The sequence below is a fragment of the Thermobia domestica genome, chromosome 1 (genome assembly GCF_964235325.1).
Source record: "Thermobia domestica chromosome 1, izTheDome1.hap1.1, whole genome shotgun sequence".
NCBI classification, from domain to species: domain Eukaryota; kingdom Metazoa; phylum Arthropoda; class Insecta; order Zygentoma; family Lepismatidae; genus Thermobia; species Thermobia domestica.
Genome location: NC_137454.1, coordinates 276,123,847 through 276,138,258, shown reverse-complemented (window position 1 = coordinate 276,138,258; position 14,412 = coordinate 276,123,847). Strand labels below are relative to the sequence as shown.

At 34.6% G+C, this 14,412-nt stretch overlaps 1 protein-coding gene across 2 annotated transcripts in view; it reads right to left on the bottom strand.

Moving 5' to 3' along the window:
* Window positions 1–14,412, bottom strand: part of ChT (choline transporter) — a 449,444-nt gene that overhangs the window by 97,731 nt on the left and 337,301 nt on the right. For both annotated transcript variants that reach the window (XM_081726511.1, XM_081726513.1), the window contains one exon: window positions 7,633–7,850. In XM_081726511.1, the coding sequence (XP_081582637.1) occupies window positions 7,633–7,850 (218 nt within the window). The remainder of the gene's footprint in view (window positions 1–7,632; window positions 7,851–14,412) is intronic.

The window sequence follows — 14,412 nt, the reverse complement described above, 5'->3', positions numbered from 1 at the left end:
ACAACTACCATTCCGCATATACCTTGATCGGAAATGAGTGTGCCTAGTTTGGTTAGTTTATGGCAGAAAAAAATGTTGATTGTTTATTTAACAATAAAGGAATCCAACGATTGTGTATTTAACAATCGTGATAATCAACAATTAAACTAACAACAATATGTGACATCGAAACGTAACATTTCATAGATATTTAAACCTCAAATGGGTGTGGAAAGTTTGGTAAGTTTCTTGGAGAAAAAAATGCAGTACAAGTTGATTGTTTATTTAAAATGGTGGCCCCTAACAATGAAGCAAACAACAAGAAATGAATTCGACACGCACCATTCCGTACATATCTCAATCGTGAGTGGGTCGAGTTTGGTTAGTTTGAGGTAGAGTATATATAAGATAAAGTTGATTATTTGTTTAAGAATTAAAAATCCAACGACTGTTTCTTTAAAAATGGTGGCCTCCAAAAATGAAACTAAGAACAATATGTGAAAATCACACATAGCATTCCACAGATATCTCAATCTTAATGGGTGTGCAAGTTTGGTTCATTTGGGGTAGAAAGTATGGCAGATAAAGTATGGCTTGGTTGTTTATTTAACAATGCTGGCGTTCAGCAATGAAACTAAGAACAATATGTGAAATCAATCCATACCATTCCATAGATATCTCTGTGCTGTTTGGTGAGTTTGTGATAGAAATCATGCCAGATAAACTTGATTGTTTCTTTAAAAATAATGGCCTTCAATGTTAAAAGAACAACAATATGTGAAATCGAACATACCACTCCATAGATATTTCAATCTTAAATTGGTGTGCAAAGTTTGGCCAGTTTCTGTAAAACGTATGGTTGATAAAGTTGATTGTTTATTTAATAATAGTTTCCTCTAACAATAGAACTAACAACAATATGTGAAATCGAAACGTACCGTTCCACATATATTTCAATCTTAAATGGGTGTGCAAAATTTGGTGAGTTTGGGATAGAAAGTGAGGCAGATAAATTTGTTTGTTTATCTAACAATGGTGGTCTTCAACAACGAAACTAACAACAATATGGGAAGAAGAACTCCTACCTTTACCTAGATATTACAATCTTAAATCAGTGTACAAAGTTTGGTCAGTTTCTGGTACAAACTATGGCAGATAATATTAATTGTTTATTTAAAAATGGTGGAATCTAGCAATGAAACTAACAATAACAAGTGAAATATAAACGTTGCATTCCATAGATATCTCAATTTAAATGAATATGGAAAGAATGGTTAGTTTTGGGATAGTGAATGTGGCAGATAAATTTGATTGTTTATTTAGCAATGGAGAAACCAAACAATTGTGTATTTAAAATGCTGGTCTTCAACAATGAAACTAACAACAATATGTGAAATCGACACATGGCATTCTATAGATATCTCAATCGTTAATTGGTGTGGAAAGTTTGGTTCATTTGTGGTAGAAAGTGTGTCAGATAAACTTGATTGTTTATTTAAAAATTGTGGCCTTTAACAATGAAACTAACAACAATATTTGAAATCGACACATACCATTCCAAAGGTATATCAATTGTAAATTAATGTGCAAATTTTGGTTACTTTGTGGTAGTAAGTATTGCAGCTAAAGTTGGTTGTTTATTTAACATTGGACTAATCCAACGATTGTTTATTTAAAATTGGTCATATTCAACAATCAAACTAAGAACAATATGAGAAATCAACACACACCAGTCTAAATATTTCAATTTTAAATAGGCGTGAGAAGTTTCTTAGTTTGTGGTAGAAACTATGTCAGATAAATTGAGTGTTCATTTAACAATGGAGAAATCCAACGATTGTTTATTTAACAATGGTGGTCTTCAACAGTCAAACTAATAACAATATGAGATATCAAACACATAACTTTCCCAAGATATTTCAATCTTAAATGCGTGTGCAAAGTTTGGTCAGTTTCCGGTATAAAGTATGGCAGATAAAGTTGATTGTTTATTTAACAATGTATTCCTCTAACAATAAAACTAACAACAATATGTGAAATCGACAAGTATCATTCCGTATATGCATTAATCGTAAATGTGTGTGCCTAGTTTGGTTATTATATATTACAATGTATGGCAGGAAAAAATGGTTGTTTATTTAAGAATGAAATATCAACGATTGTGTATTTAACAAATTGTGGTCTTCATGAATGAAACTAACAACAATCAATCGACATCGGCACATAACGTTCCATAGATATTTAAACCTTAAATGGGTGTGCAAAGTTTGGTCGGTTTCTGGTAGAAAAAATTGGCAGATAAAGTTGATCTAAAATGGTGGCCTCTAACAATGAAACTAACAACAGCAAACGAAATCGAAGCGTACCATTCCGCAGGTACCTCAATCATAAGTGAGTGTGCTGAGTCTGATTAGTTTGAGGTAAAATATATGAAAGATAAATTTGATTATTTATTTAAGAATTTAGAAGTGCAACGATTTTTTATTTAACAATGGTGGCCTCCAACAAAGAGAGAACAACAATATGTCAAATCGAGACGTACTATTCAATAAATATCTCGATCGTAAATGAGTGTGCCAAGTTTCGTTAGTTTTCTAGAAAGTATAGGAGATAAATTTGATTGTTTATTTGACAATGGTGACCTCCAATATTGAAACTAAGAACAATATGTAAAATCAACCCATACCATTCTATAGATATCTCTGTGTTGTTTTGTCAGTTTGTGTTAGAAATTATGCCAGATAAACTTGATTGTATATTTAAAAATGATGGCCTACAACATTGAAAGAACAACAATATGTGAAATCGACACGTACCAATCCATAGATATTTCAATTTTAATTTGGTGTGCAAAGTATGGTTAGTTTGTGCCAGAAAGTACGGCAGATGAAGATGGAAGTTTCTCTAAAAATGTTTTTCTCCAACAATAAAACTAACAACAATATCTGAAATCGACAAGTACCATTCCCCATATACCTTGATCGTATATGAGTGTGTTCAAGCGTGGCTAGTTTATGGTAGAAAGTATGGCAGAAAAAAGTTGATTGTTTATTTAACAATGGAGAAATCCAACGATTGTGTATTTAACAACCGAGGTCATCAACAATTAAACTAACAAGAGTATGTGACATCGAAACGTAAAATTTCATAGATATTTAAACCTTAAATGGGTGTGCAAAGTTTGGTCAGTTTCTGCTAGAAAGTATGGCAGTTTAAGTTGATTGTTTATTTAAAATGGTGACCCTACCAATGAAACTAACATCAAGAAATGAAATCGACACGTACCATTCTGTAGATACCTCAATCGTAAGTGAGTGTGCCGAGTTTCTTTACTTCGAGGTAAAATATGTGTAAGATAAAGTTGAATATTTATTTAACAATTTAGAAATCCAACGATTGTTTATTTAACAATGGTAGCCTCTAACAACGAAACAACAACAAGATGTGATATCGAGACGTAATATTCCATAGATATCTCAATCATAAACGAGTGTGCCATGTTCGGATACTTTGTGGTAGAAAGTATAGTAGATAACTTAGATTGTTTATTTGATAATGGTTGCTTCCAACAATGAAACTAAGAACAATATGTGAAACCAACCGATAAAATTCCATAAATATCTCTGTGGTGTTTGGGCAGTTTGTGTTAGAAATTATGCCAGAAAAACCTGATTGTTTATTTAAAAACGATCGCCTTCAGCATTGAAAGAACATCAATATGTGAAATCGACAATCCATAGATATTTCAATCTTAAATTTGTGTGCAAAGTTTGGCCAGTTTGTGCTAGAAAGTATGGCAGATAAAGTTGTAAGTTTCTTTAACAATGTTTCCGTTTAAGAACAAAACTAACAACAATATCTGAAATTGACATATATCATTCCGTATATACCTTGATCGTAAATGGTTGTGAATAGTTTGGTTAGTTTATGGTTGAAAAATGTTGATTGTTTAACTAACAACAATACGTGACATCGAAAGGTAACATTCCATAGATATTTAAACCAAAAAAGTGTCCAAATTTGGTCAGTTTCTGGTAGAACGTATGGCAGATAAGGTTGTTTGTTTACTTAAAATTGATGGTCTTCAACAATGAAACTAACAATATGTGAAATCGATCCATACCATTCCCTAGATATCTCAGTGGTAATCCGGTTTTTGGGACCGCTGTGGCTCAGTGGTACAGGTTCACTTCTGGTGCTTGGAGTCTCAGGTTCAAACCCTGCTCCCGCCAGTTGAACTTTGTGGAGGACAAACACCGTGTGCGTGAGTTTTTTCGGGGTTGTCCCGTTTCCTCCCACTTTCTTCATTCCACCATTTCATTCATCTCTCATCATCACTGTCTCCTTTAGCCTAACCGGCATAACCGTGAGATGTAAAACTCAAAAATTTCAATTTATTTCAATTTTCATAACCCGATGGGTGTGCCAATTTTGGTCAGTTTGTGGTAGAAACTGTGGAAGATAAAGTTGATTGTTTATTTAACAGTGGTGGTCTCAACAAGGAAACTAACAACAATATGTGAAATAAAACACGTACCTTTCCCTAGATATTTCAATCTTAAATGGGTGTGCAAAGTTTGGTCAGTTTCTGGTACAAAGTATTGCAGATAAAGTTGTTTGTTTACTTAACAATGGTGGAATCTACAAATGAAACTAACAACAATATGTGAAATCGGCCCATATCATTCCATAGATATCTCAATCGTAAATGAGCGTGCCAAGTTTGGCTAGTTTGTGTTAGAAAGTATGGCAGATAAATTTGATTCTTTATTTAATGATGGAGAAATCCAAATATTGTGTAATTAACAATTGTGGCATTAAATTATGAAACTAACAAAAATATATGAATTCGGCACATAGCATTCTCTAGATATTTCAACATTAAATGGGTGAGCAAAACTTGGGCAGTATCTTGTAGAACGTATGGCCGATAAAGTTGATTGTTTATTTAAAAATGGTTTCCTCTAACATTGAAACTGACAGCAGTACGTGAAGTCGACACTTACCATTCTATAGATAACTCAGTCGTAAATGAATGCGCAAAGTTTGGTCAGTTTCTGGTTTAAAGTATGGCAGATAAAGTTGATGGTTTATTTAACAATGGAGAAATCAAACAATTGTTTATTTATCAATGTTGGCCTTAAACGATGAAACTTACAATAATATGTGAAATCGGGAAGTACCATTCTGTAGATGTCTGAGTGGTAATCCGATGTATGTGCGAAGTTTGGTCAATTTAAGGTACAAGGAAAAGCAAATAAACTCAATTGTTTATTTAACGATGGTGTCCTTCAACAATATGTGAAATCGACACGTACCATTCTTTAGATATTTCAATCTTAAATAGGTGTGCAAAGTTTGGTAAGTTTCTGGTTGAAATTACGGCAGATAAATTTGTTGTTTACTTAACAATGGTGGCCTCTAACAGTGAAATTAACAACAATATATGGAATCGGCACGTACCATTTCTTAGATTTTGTAACGTCCATTAACCAGATTACATCCGTTTTTGCTTAATTTTTGAATTATTTTATTTATTTTTGATTGTTTTAATTTTATTAGTTGTATACGTTAACATTGGTGATGGTGGCGCCATCTACCGTTTTAGACACAAAGTATTTCGACGTTAAAAATAACCTTAACATTCAAATCTCTGTGTACGAACTCCATTTACGAAATACAACGTAAAACTAATCAGTCCGTGGCTACACGGACCAGTACAAAAATCACATATTATTTCCAAAACTTTCCGAGTTAACACGAGAAAATAATATTGTCAATGTTTTTGAAATCCGAGTTTACTCGGGCTAGTAAGGCAAGTGGTTAAATGACATTGCTTTTCGGGGTATTGACGGTTTTAAAACCTTGACTAAATAAAGGACGGAGTGAAACATTCTATATGACCTACTTCAACATATACAGGGGAATGTTATTTATTTCCACGACGTTTATGTTCGGCATTTTAGAGGTTGGCTGGGGTGACGGCTGAGCTAAAATAATGAGAAGCACCATGTTTACTGTGAAATTTACAAATAAAGCAAGAAGAAATCTTTATAATAAGACTGTTCCAATGAATCCGGTTTAGAGTTGAAAGAAAGCTAGGGTACATTTTTGAGTGCATGAGGCAGTTTGAACAATTAATTTTGATCCAGTAATAACATTTTTATATTGAAGGTAATTGTCTGTTACCTTCAATAAATGTATCAAATAATAACTGTATACGATGTTTTCACCAAATCCCTACAATTTTCTTCACGAATATCACACTTTTCCTCTTGGATTTTCTATTATAATATTTACTGTGACAACCATGCAACCAACATGTTTCGAAACAAATGAGACACTACCAGCGCGGTATTCACAACGCCATGACATTTATTTATTGTTCGTGACAGCAGAAATAAGGTGGAAGTTCGAATGTACCCCTGTTCTAATGTTTCTTCTCCCCTACTAGCCAGATATAGAAAACCATTTGTTCTATTTTCTCCCCTTCTATATTTGACACTAACCCCTTCTTTCCAAACACCATGGCTTTGTCTTTTGGCTAACATTTATTTTCATCCCACATTCTTCACAACCCTTCCTCAAGTTTTCTAACAACTTGTTGATTTTTACTTCGGATTTTGCTACCAGCGCCAAATCATCTGCGAATCGTATACACATAATCATTCTACGTCTTATTGAAATGTCTTCTTCATTTTGTGGGCTCCTTTACACTACTTCTTCTAGGTAGATATTAAATAATGTAGACGAGAGACAGAATCCCTGTTGAACTTCCCTTCCAATTCCACTCTTGTCTGTCATTTCTTCCCCTATTCTAACACTTACTTGTTGGTTTATATATGTTTCTTATTAGTCTTCACTCTTTAGATTCCAACAGAACCTTCTTTAGAAAATCCTACAACAACTGCCAATTCACACGGTCCAAATGCCTCTATAGATCTATAAATACCACATTCACGTCTTTCCCTTAAACCGATCATCCTTAATCTACTTGCATCGCTTGTACCTCTATCTCTCCTGAACACATACTGTTCTTTCTCAACTTCTTGATTTGTTCATCCATACAATCTTCTGTTCAGAATCCGATCTTCGTTGGAGTATTTTTCTTGGAATTTCTTAACGAAAAGATTTCTTACTTCCTTGTTTTTCAACTTTTCAGTATTGAACATCTTGTTACCTGCTTTCCTTCTGTCTACATTTTTCACTTGAATATACACTTCGGCCAGCACAATTGTAATCAGAGATATTTGTATCTTAATTTATTTTTCCTTATAAATTTTATAAGGAAGAAATTCAATTTTTAAAAACTGACGATTGACTCACACACTAAAAATCTGTCGCCGCGTTAGTGTCTAGAGGAACTCGGTAAAGTGACGTATCTTAGACTTATAAATACAACAGAGGAATAAAACTGTAGGAAAGTCAACATAAGAGGAACTGGATGTTTTATGGCAAGATATTTTTCTGAGAATAATTACTTCAACTTCCCACTTTAAAAATTATTCTTAATTTCAAAACTTCCGCATCTATAATAAGAACGATAAAACTTGTTTTATATATATATAAGAAGATTCTTATCTGAATTATACAAGTACTTTAAGGAATTTTATATGTACACAGAGTTTAGTATGTAGAATGTTTAATGCTCACCCTTTGCCTGAAAATTAATTTGTAGACATTACGTGCGAACATCGAACTAGCAGAAAGAACGCTGGAGTCTGCTGAGGACATGACGGCAGCTGATACAGCTCCAAGACCAAAAAATGATACAAAACTGGGTGTTAGATACTGTAAAACCATTGGGAGTATCATACTTGACTCGTCCTCTGTTAGCGGATATGGTCCCAAGTATCCTGTTTCATTCCATGCTGGAAAACGAAAAAACGAGAACTTAAATTACGTCGTATTATACGTTAATTTGTTTCTTATTTTAGTATTAAGAATATAATTTCACTTTAGAATAGATTACATTACAAATATACGATTCGTAACTTGCCATAACAAAAAAGTTTATAGAAAACTGTAATCATGCATATCGAAATTATAAATTTAAGATCTATTTTTAAAAAGGAATATAATCCTCTGTCTTCGAATGGAAATATTCAATTATGAACATCCAAAAATACAGCCTAATAAGACAGTTGCACTAAAACTATAAACAACAGAGAAAATAAGAACCGTTTTCTGAGGAAGAGGAAATATTGCTAACATATTATTAACTCAAACTTTCTTCCAGGTGACCAAAAACTACGTGCCGTTTACCAAAGCGCCGCTGCTTTTTCCCCTCGAAGAATCGTAGATGACGTAGTTGGTAGGTGAGTGTGCTGGTTCCTGAAAGTCTATTCAGTAGCATTTCCAGCTATCATAGAGAACACGTTGCATCTAGTCGTGAGAGTAAAGATAATCAGTGTGAACTATGGCTACGTAAAGTTTGGCTCAAAACGTATTGAAGCAGCAAATAAAATTTGCTCGGCATTCGGAGAGGCTACAGTTAGCGAATGAACTGCAGGTAAGTGATTTAAGACCTTTTTCAATGCCCACTCAAGCAGGTACACGCTAGAGAGGCAGGGCCGTGCTGGGATACTAATGAGGGCGGTGGACAAGTCTACTGAAAGGGCGCCCATACAAACGGGAATATATATATAGAACGGGAGAGAGAGAGAGAGAGAGAGAGAGAGAGAGAGAGAGAGAGAGAGAGAGAGAGAGAGAGAGACTTTGAAAGAAATTATGGGTGCCATTTTATATCAAAATCACCACCAAATTTGTTTTAGTATTAACGTAAATAGCTAACCTCGAATCGAAATCCTCTCTACAAGAGAAAAACTTTTTAGTTCCTTAATAACATTTCTGTCAAATAAAAAGAAGCTAAATGTATCAAGAACTTAATATAGCATGCCTATGGATGCAGGAGGCTCATTGTCGCGTTTACAAAAGTTGTCCATTGATTTCTGTCCTTAGGAAACTCAACCCAGTTTCTACTTTATATTTCAATCTCTGCGAGAACCATTTTAATATTGTTCTTCCTTCTGCGCCTCGGTCTTCCTAACGGTCACTTTCCTATTTGGATTTCCAGTTACAACTTCGAAAGCGTTTCAAATTTCTTCCATTCTGGCTACATAACCTGACCATTTGAGTCTCCTAGACTTGATGACCCTGACAATGTTTGGTAAACGGTATAAAATTATGCAGTTCCTCCTTATGAAGTTTCCGCCTTTCCTCATTCCCGTTCCTTTTGGGGTTCGAATATTGGTTTAAGAATCTTGTTTTCAAATACTTTCAGTTTGCGATTTTCCCTCAGTCAGTGGCCATGTTTCGCAACCATACAGCACAACAGGCATGATTATCGTTTTATATTTTGAGCTACAAACTAGTCAACAGAATTAGCGACAAGAAAAGATTTTTAACTGAATAATAGTACGAAATCCTTCCTTTCAGTTGACATCAATTTTTTAGTGATTATGGCTTTAGTCTCTTAATAATGATCCTATATGTTTGAAAGTATCCACTTTGTCGAAAGAAAATATTATTTGGTATTTTAACGCATCCATAAAATGCAGTATTACGATCCCGACAAACTTCCATTTATTTAGTTTTCTCTGCATTTACTTTTAAGCCTATATCCTTGCAAGCGTTAATTAAGATTTCTGCATTCCTTTCTATTATTCTTTCATTACCTATTAAATTTACATCATCAGGATACGCCATAACCTGGCAAATACAATTCAGCTCTAGGACCTGATTGCTGTCTTTGATTTTCCTTATCGTGTTCTCCAGAACAAAGTTAAATAATAATGACGACAACGCATCTCCTTGTTTTAGGCCATTCTCAACGTGAAAGCTCGTGAACAAGAATTTCTCTACTCGAACCTTACTTTGGGATTCATTTAAACATATCTTAATTAATCTACCTTTTTCGGTATTGAAAATTCTGTAAGCATGTTGTACAATGTTTCCCTCCTATCAGAGTTTAAAGTCAATAATTGATGAGCCAGGGTGTTGTATTCTCTCATTTCTTTTCAAGTATTAGTCGAATGGTAAATATCTGATCGATAGTCGATCGATTTTACCTACATCTGCTCTGATAATCTCCAATAATTTCATCTGCGTTTGGAGTCAATCTTGCTAATACAATGTTTAAGAGGATTTATTGGATGTTGACAGAAGAGAAATGCCTCGATAATTATTAAATCAGTTTTGTTGCTTTTCTTCTGAAATGGAACAATGATTGATTCTCTTCACTCTTGTGGTAATTCCTCCTTGTTCCAGATAATGAGAACCAGTGTTGAGAACGAGCTTGCTCTACAATTTTTCCCCTCCAGCTAAAATTAAGTCAACCAGAATTTCGTCTACACCCGGAGATGTGTGTGTAATTTTTTTAAAATAGTGATTTCTATTTCTGTCTGGTTAGGTTCTGGAATATACGGTTATGTTGCATGCATTTCACTTTCTCCACGCGCATTAGTTTTTGGCTATGTGTTAAGCAAATCGTCAAAGAAATATTTCTATCTATTTAAGATGCTATCTGCATCAGTGAGAACTGTTCCTTTAGGTTTCTTTAATATATAAGCACGAAGTTGATAGCCTTTCTTAAGTTCGTTGATGCATTTATACATGTCCCGAATGTTTTTGTTTTCATTATTATCTTCAAGTTAATTAATTTTAACTTTCAAAAGTTGCGTTTCTTTGTTCTAAAAGTTTTAAAAGTTTTCTACCAGATGACAATGAAATTTTATGTAGTTATTTCGTTCGGATTTTGTAGTCAACGCAATTTCTTCTGTTTTCTCTTCTCTGCTACTTTAGTACATTCCTGGTTGGACCATGGTTTCTTCCTACCCATTTCTGCATGCTCCAATATTTCTTTTGCTGAAATTTTAATGTTATCTCTAATTTCAACCAAGTATCTTGAACACTACTGCACTCCGAACCTTCTAAAACCGAGAATCTATTCGACATTTCAATCTGGCTCCCCTCTCACCTGACTCTCCTCTATTTAAATAAATAAATAAATAAATAAATAAATAAATAAATAAATAAACCGCTCCGTTTACAGATATTGAATATTTCCTTTATCCAACGATAGTCCCTCTCTTACTATCACAATCAACTCCTCTGAACGACCGAACATCAGTTGTGCTAGACTGTTCTTTTCTGTCTAAAAACATGATCAGTTTATGTGTGTTTTTCCATCTGATGAAGTCCAAGTTTATTTATGAATGTCGCGATGTTGGAATTTTGTAATCTTCACGATAACGTTTCTGGATATTGCGCATTTCAGGAGTCTAACGCCGTTGTCACAAACATTTATTCCCTTCCTTATGCAAACATTTATTCCCTATAATGAGTTTGAAAATACCCTCCGGTCCTACCTTCGCATTGAAACCGCCTAACAGAATTTTCATATGGTATTGCAGGACATGATCAAATACCCATTCTATTCTTAAGTAAAAACTGTATTTTTTTAATCGCCATCCTTATTTTCTGTTGGGGCATGTGCATTTGAAATAATAATATTACACCACCGACCTTAAGAGAAGTAAAAGAAAATCTATCATTAACAAATTCAACCTATGTAATCGCTGATATTACCTATTCGTTTGTGAACGGAAAGCTCTGTTTCTAGTTGGTAATTTTTAATTTGGTCCCCGTAAAAGAACGTAAAATTTCCCGACTTGACTCCTCCATTTCCTTCTCATCTAACTTCCTGATATCCCACTAGGTCCATTTTCTATTTCTAAACTCATTCGTTAAACATTTTAACGCGCTTGCCCTATAGAGACTTCTTATATTCCATGTTCCAAATCTCATGTCGATTTTACTCTGCGGAGTTCTGCCAAGTTATCAGTTGTGATCCGAGGATTCTGCGAACTTATTTGAACAATCCTTTTTTTACAGGATGAGGTTGTTAGCCTCACACCAAATTCTCAAGCTGGAGGATCACTCCTTGTCTTTCCGCGACTGCTTACTCAGTATATTCGCAAGTAACCTTTATATCCCAGAGGCCTTCTCCTCGATCCACAACCTGAGGACGCGCCGTACCGCGGTGACAGGAAGACCACATTTTACGGAAATTAATACAGCTATATTTCAGAAATGCAACAGGTACTGATTATCCGAACACTGCTTTAAAGCACACAGGAACAATCAATATGCTCGGATATATGGATGCATATTAAGACTGAAAGCTTCGATGCCGTAAAAATCGTAAATTAGAGACTAGTGTCAGTGTAGTATTACATAAATGCATCGTAGTTTGACTATCCGAACTATTCTTGATGTATCACATTGTTTCGTTTTATAGCTATGTAACTTTATAATATTTTTGTAAGTGATTATACCCTTTACCTGTTCTCTGTCAATAGCAACTGTATGAATTTATAATACAAAACTTAAATACAGAAGAACAAAATAAAAAAAAGTGATATTTTGCAGGGCATCTTATGTAAAGGGCGCCTTGTATTCTTCACAGGTTTTGTACTACCACTCAGTATTTGATTTTATTAAACAAAGCTGGTATACAGGATAACTAAAACCACTTATCTATAATGTGATGTTTCGTAGGGCGCCTTTTGTAAAGGGCGCACTGTACTTTTCACGGGTTCTTCCCCAACAGTAACTGTGTGTATTTATTGTACAGAACTGTGCTATACAGAAGAGTAAATAAAATCGTTCATCTTTGATGTGGTCTCGGAAGGGCGCCTAATGTAAATGGCGCACTGCAAATTTCACGGGTTCTTTACCAATAAAACTGTAAGAATTTATTACTTAAAACTTGTACCTTTATTTATACTGTGATATTTCGGAGGGCGCACCGGGACACGTCCCGGTGTCCCGGTGGGCCAGCACGGGCCTGTAGAGAGGTGCCATTTTACTTCCATACCAATTGTTTACGTACCTGCTACTTGAGAAATGTAGATTTCATTATCCCAGCATGAGTCGCTAGGTAAGTACTCTTCGAGAAATTTCTAACAGTTTAAAGGTATTTTACATGCTTTACTGGAATGTGAGGAACATCAATAGAACATGTACCACGGCCCGGTCCCGCGTACGTTATTTTGCACTACGACACGCAGTTGTCTAGCAGACGCAGCTAGTCAAGGAAAATGCGAGTTTGAAAGAAGGCGTTAGTTCATCGTGAAGTATGTATTAATTGTGTTTAGTAAATATAAAATAAATTAGGAACACCTTATACAAAGTTTCTCTTTCTTCGGGGTAGTTTAAGTATGAAAGTTCAACAACTATTCTTTTTATATATTTGGTAATGTATGTACGGGACGTGGTTTCATTTCAATGTTCTTCATACCAATTATACGTTCAAACTTTGCATATTTCACTAGGAGTTCACTAGAAGAAAATATCAAATTATGTATAATTCTTAAGGATTACAATATAATTAGCCTACGCATTGGCTTTGTTCTGTCCTTTGAACAGCTGGTAGAGTTGCTAATATCAAATTTCTTTCCTCTCTGTGTGTCAATTCCAAATTGAAGCTTAGGGTATTTTTAATAGTTAGGATATAATTGCCGAAGCATCACCCGAACTCTATCTAGCAAGTCTACCGAAAAAGGATAATTCTTTTGCTTGGTGGGAAAAATAGAGTAAAACGAACACAAATCTAATGTAAACAAATGTAATCAAACTTTACAGAGGAAAAAATTATACTGTGATCTAACTTAATTTAATACAATTGTTGTGCTTTCTTCAATTTCCTCGTCGGGTGATCTTCCGGCAGTAGACATTCTTTTTTAAATATGAGCTTTGCGCACTCTTCCAATTTCTCATGAAACACGATAATTTGTAAATATGAGCCTTGCACTTTGTTCTCTCGCATCGATCACAAAAATAATAATTCTTGTAATAACTTTTTAAAGAATGAGCCTTTTACTAACTTTATTATTAGCCACATCAAAGAAATTGAAAAAATTGTGGCACAAATTACTAAGTAAAGTTACAGTACACTTTGCCTTCTTAGGCTACAAATCGATTAACTATCTTTTCCAAAGTTGCAAAAGAAACTGTCCATTTTAACCGATAAATGCTCATCATCAACTACAGTCTCGCCACTAGATGTGTTCCAAAACCCGGCTAACTGGTTGGGTTCAGTTTGAGGAAGTGGGAAGAAACGGAAGTTTCCGGGAAAACCCAAGAGCTTGTTGTTCACCTCAAGCTTACTTTCTTTGGCAACTAAGCAGATACCCAACCCATCAGATAGTTAAGGTATCGGTGTCTCAAGTTCCTTTCGCTGTGAGAGAGTCTTTCAAATTTTAAATGTCTTCGATTTATCTGTGTTCGTGTCCCTGTCTTTCAAGGTTACTGGAAATAACTGTAAAACGAGTATAACTGCGTAGAAAATAGAGACAACTTACGGACATAGTTTCGGTGAATCAGAAACACACTCACGACAAAATTGCCAGGTTCTTTTCTTACTAAGTT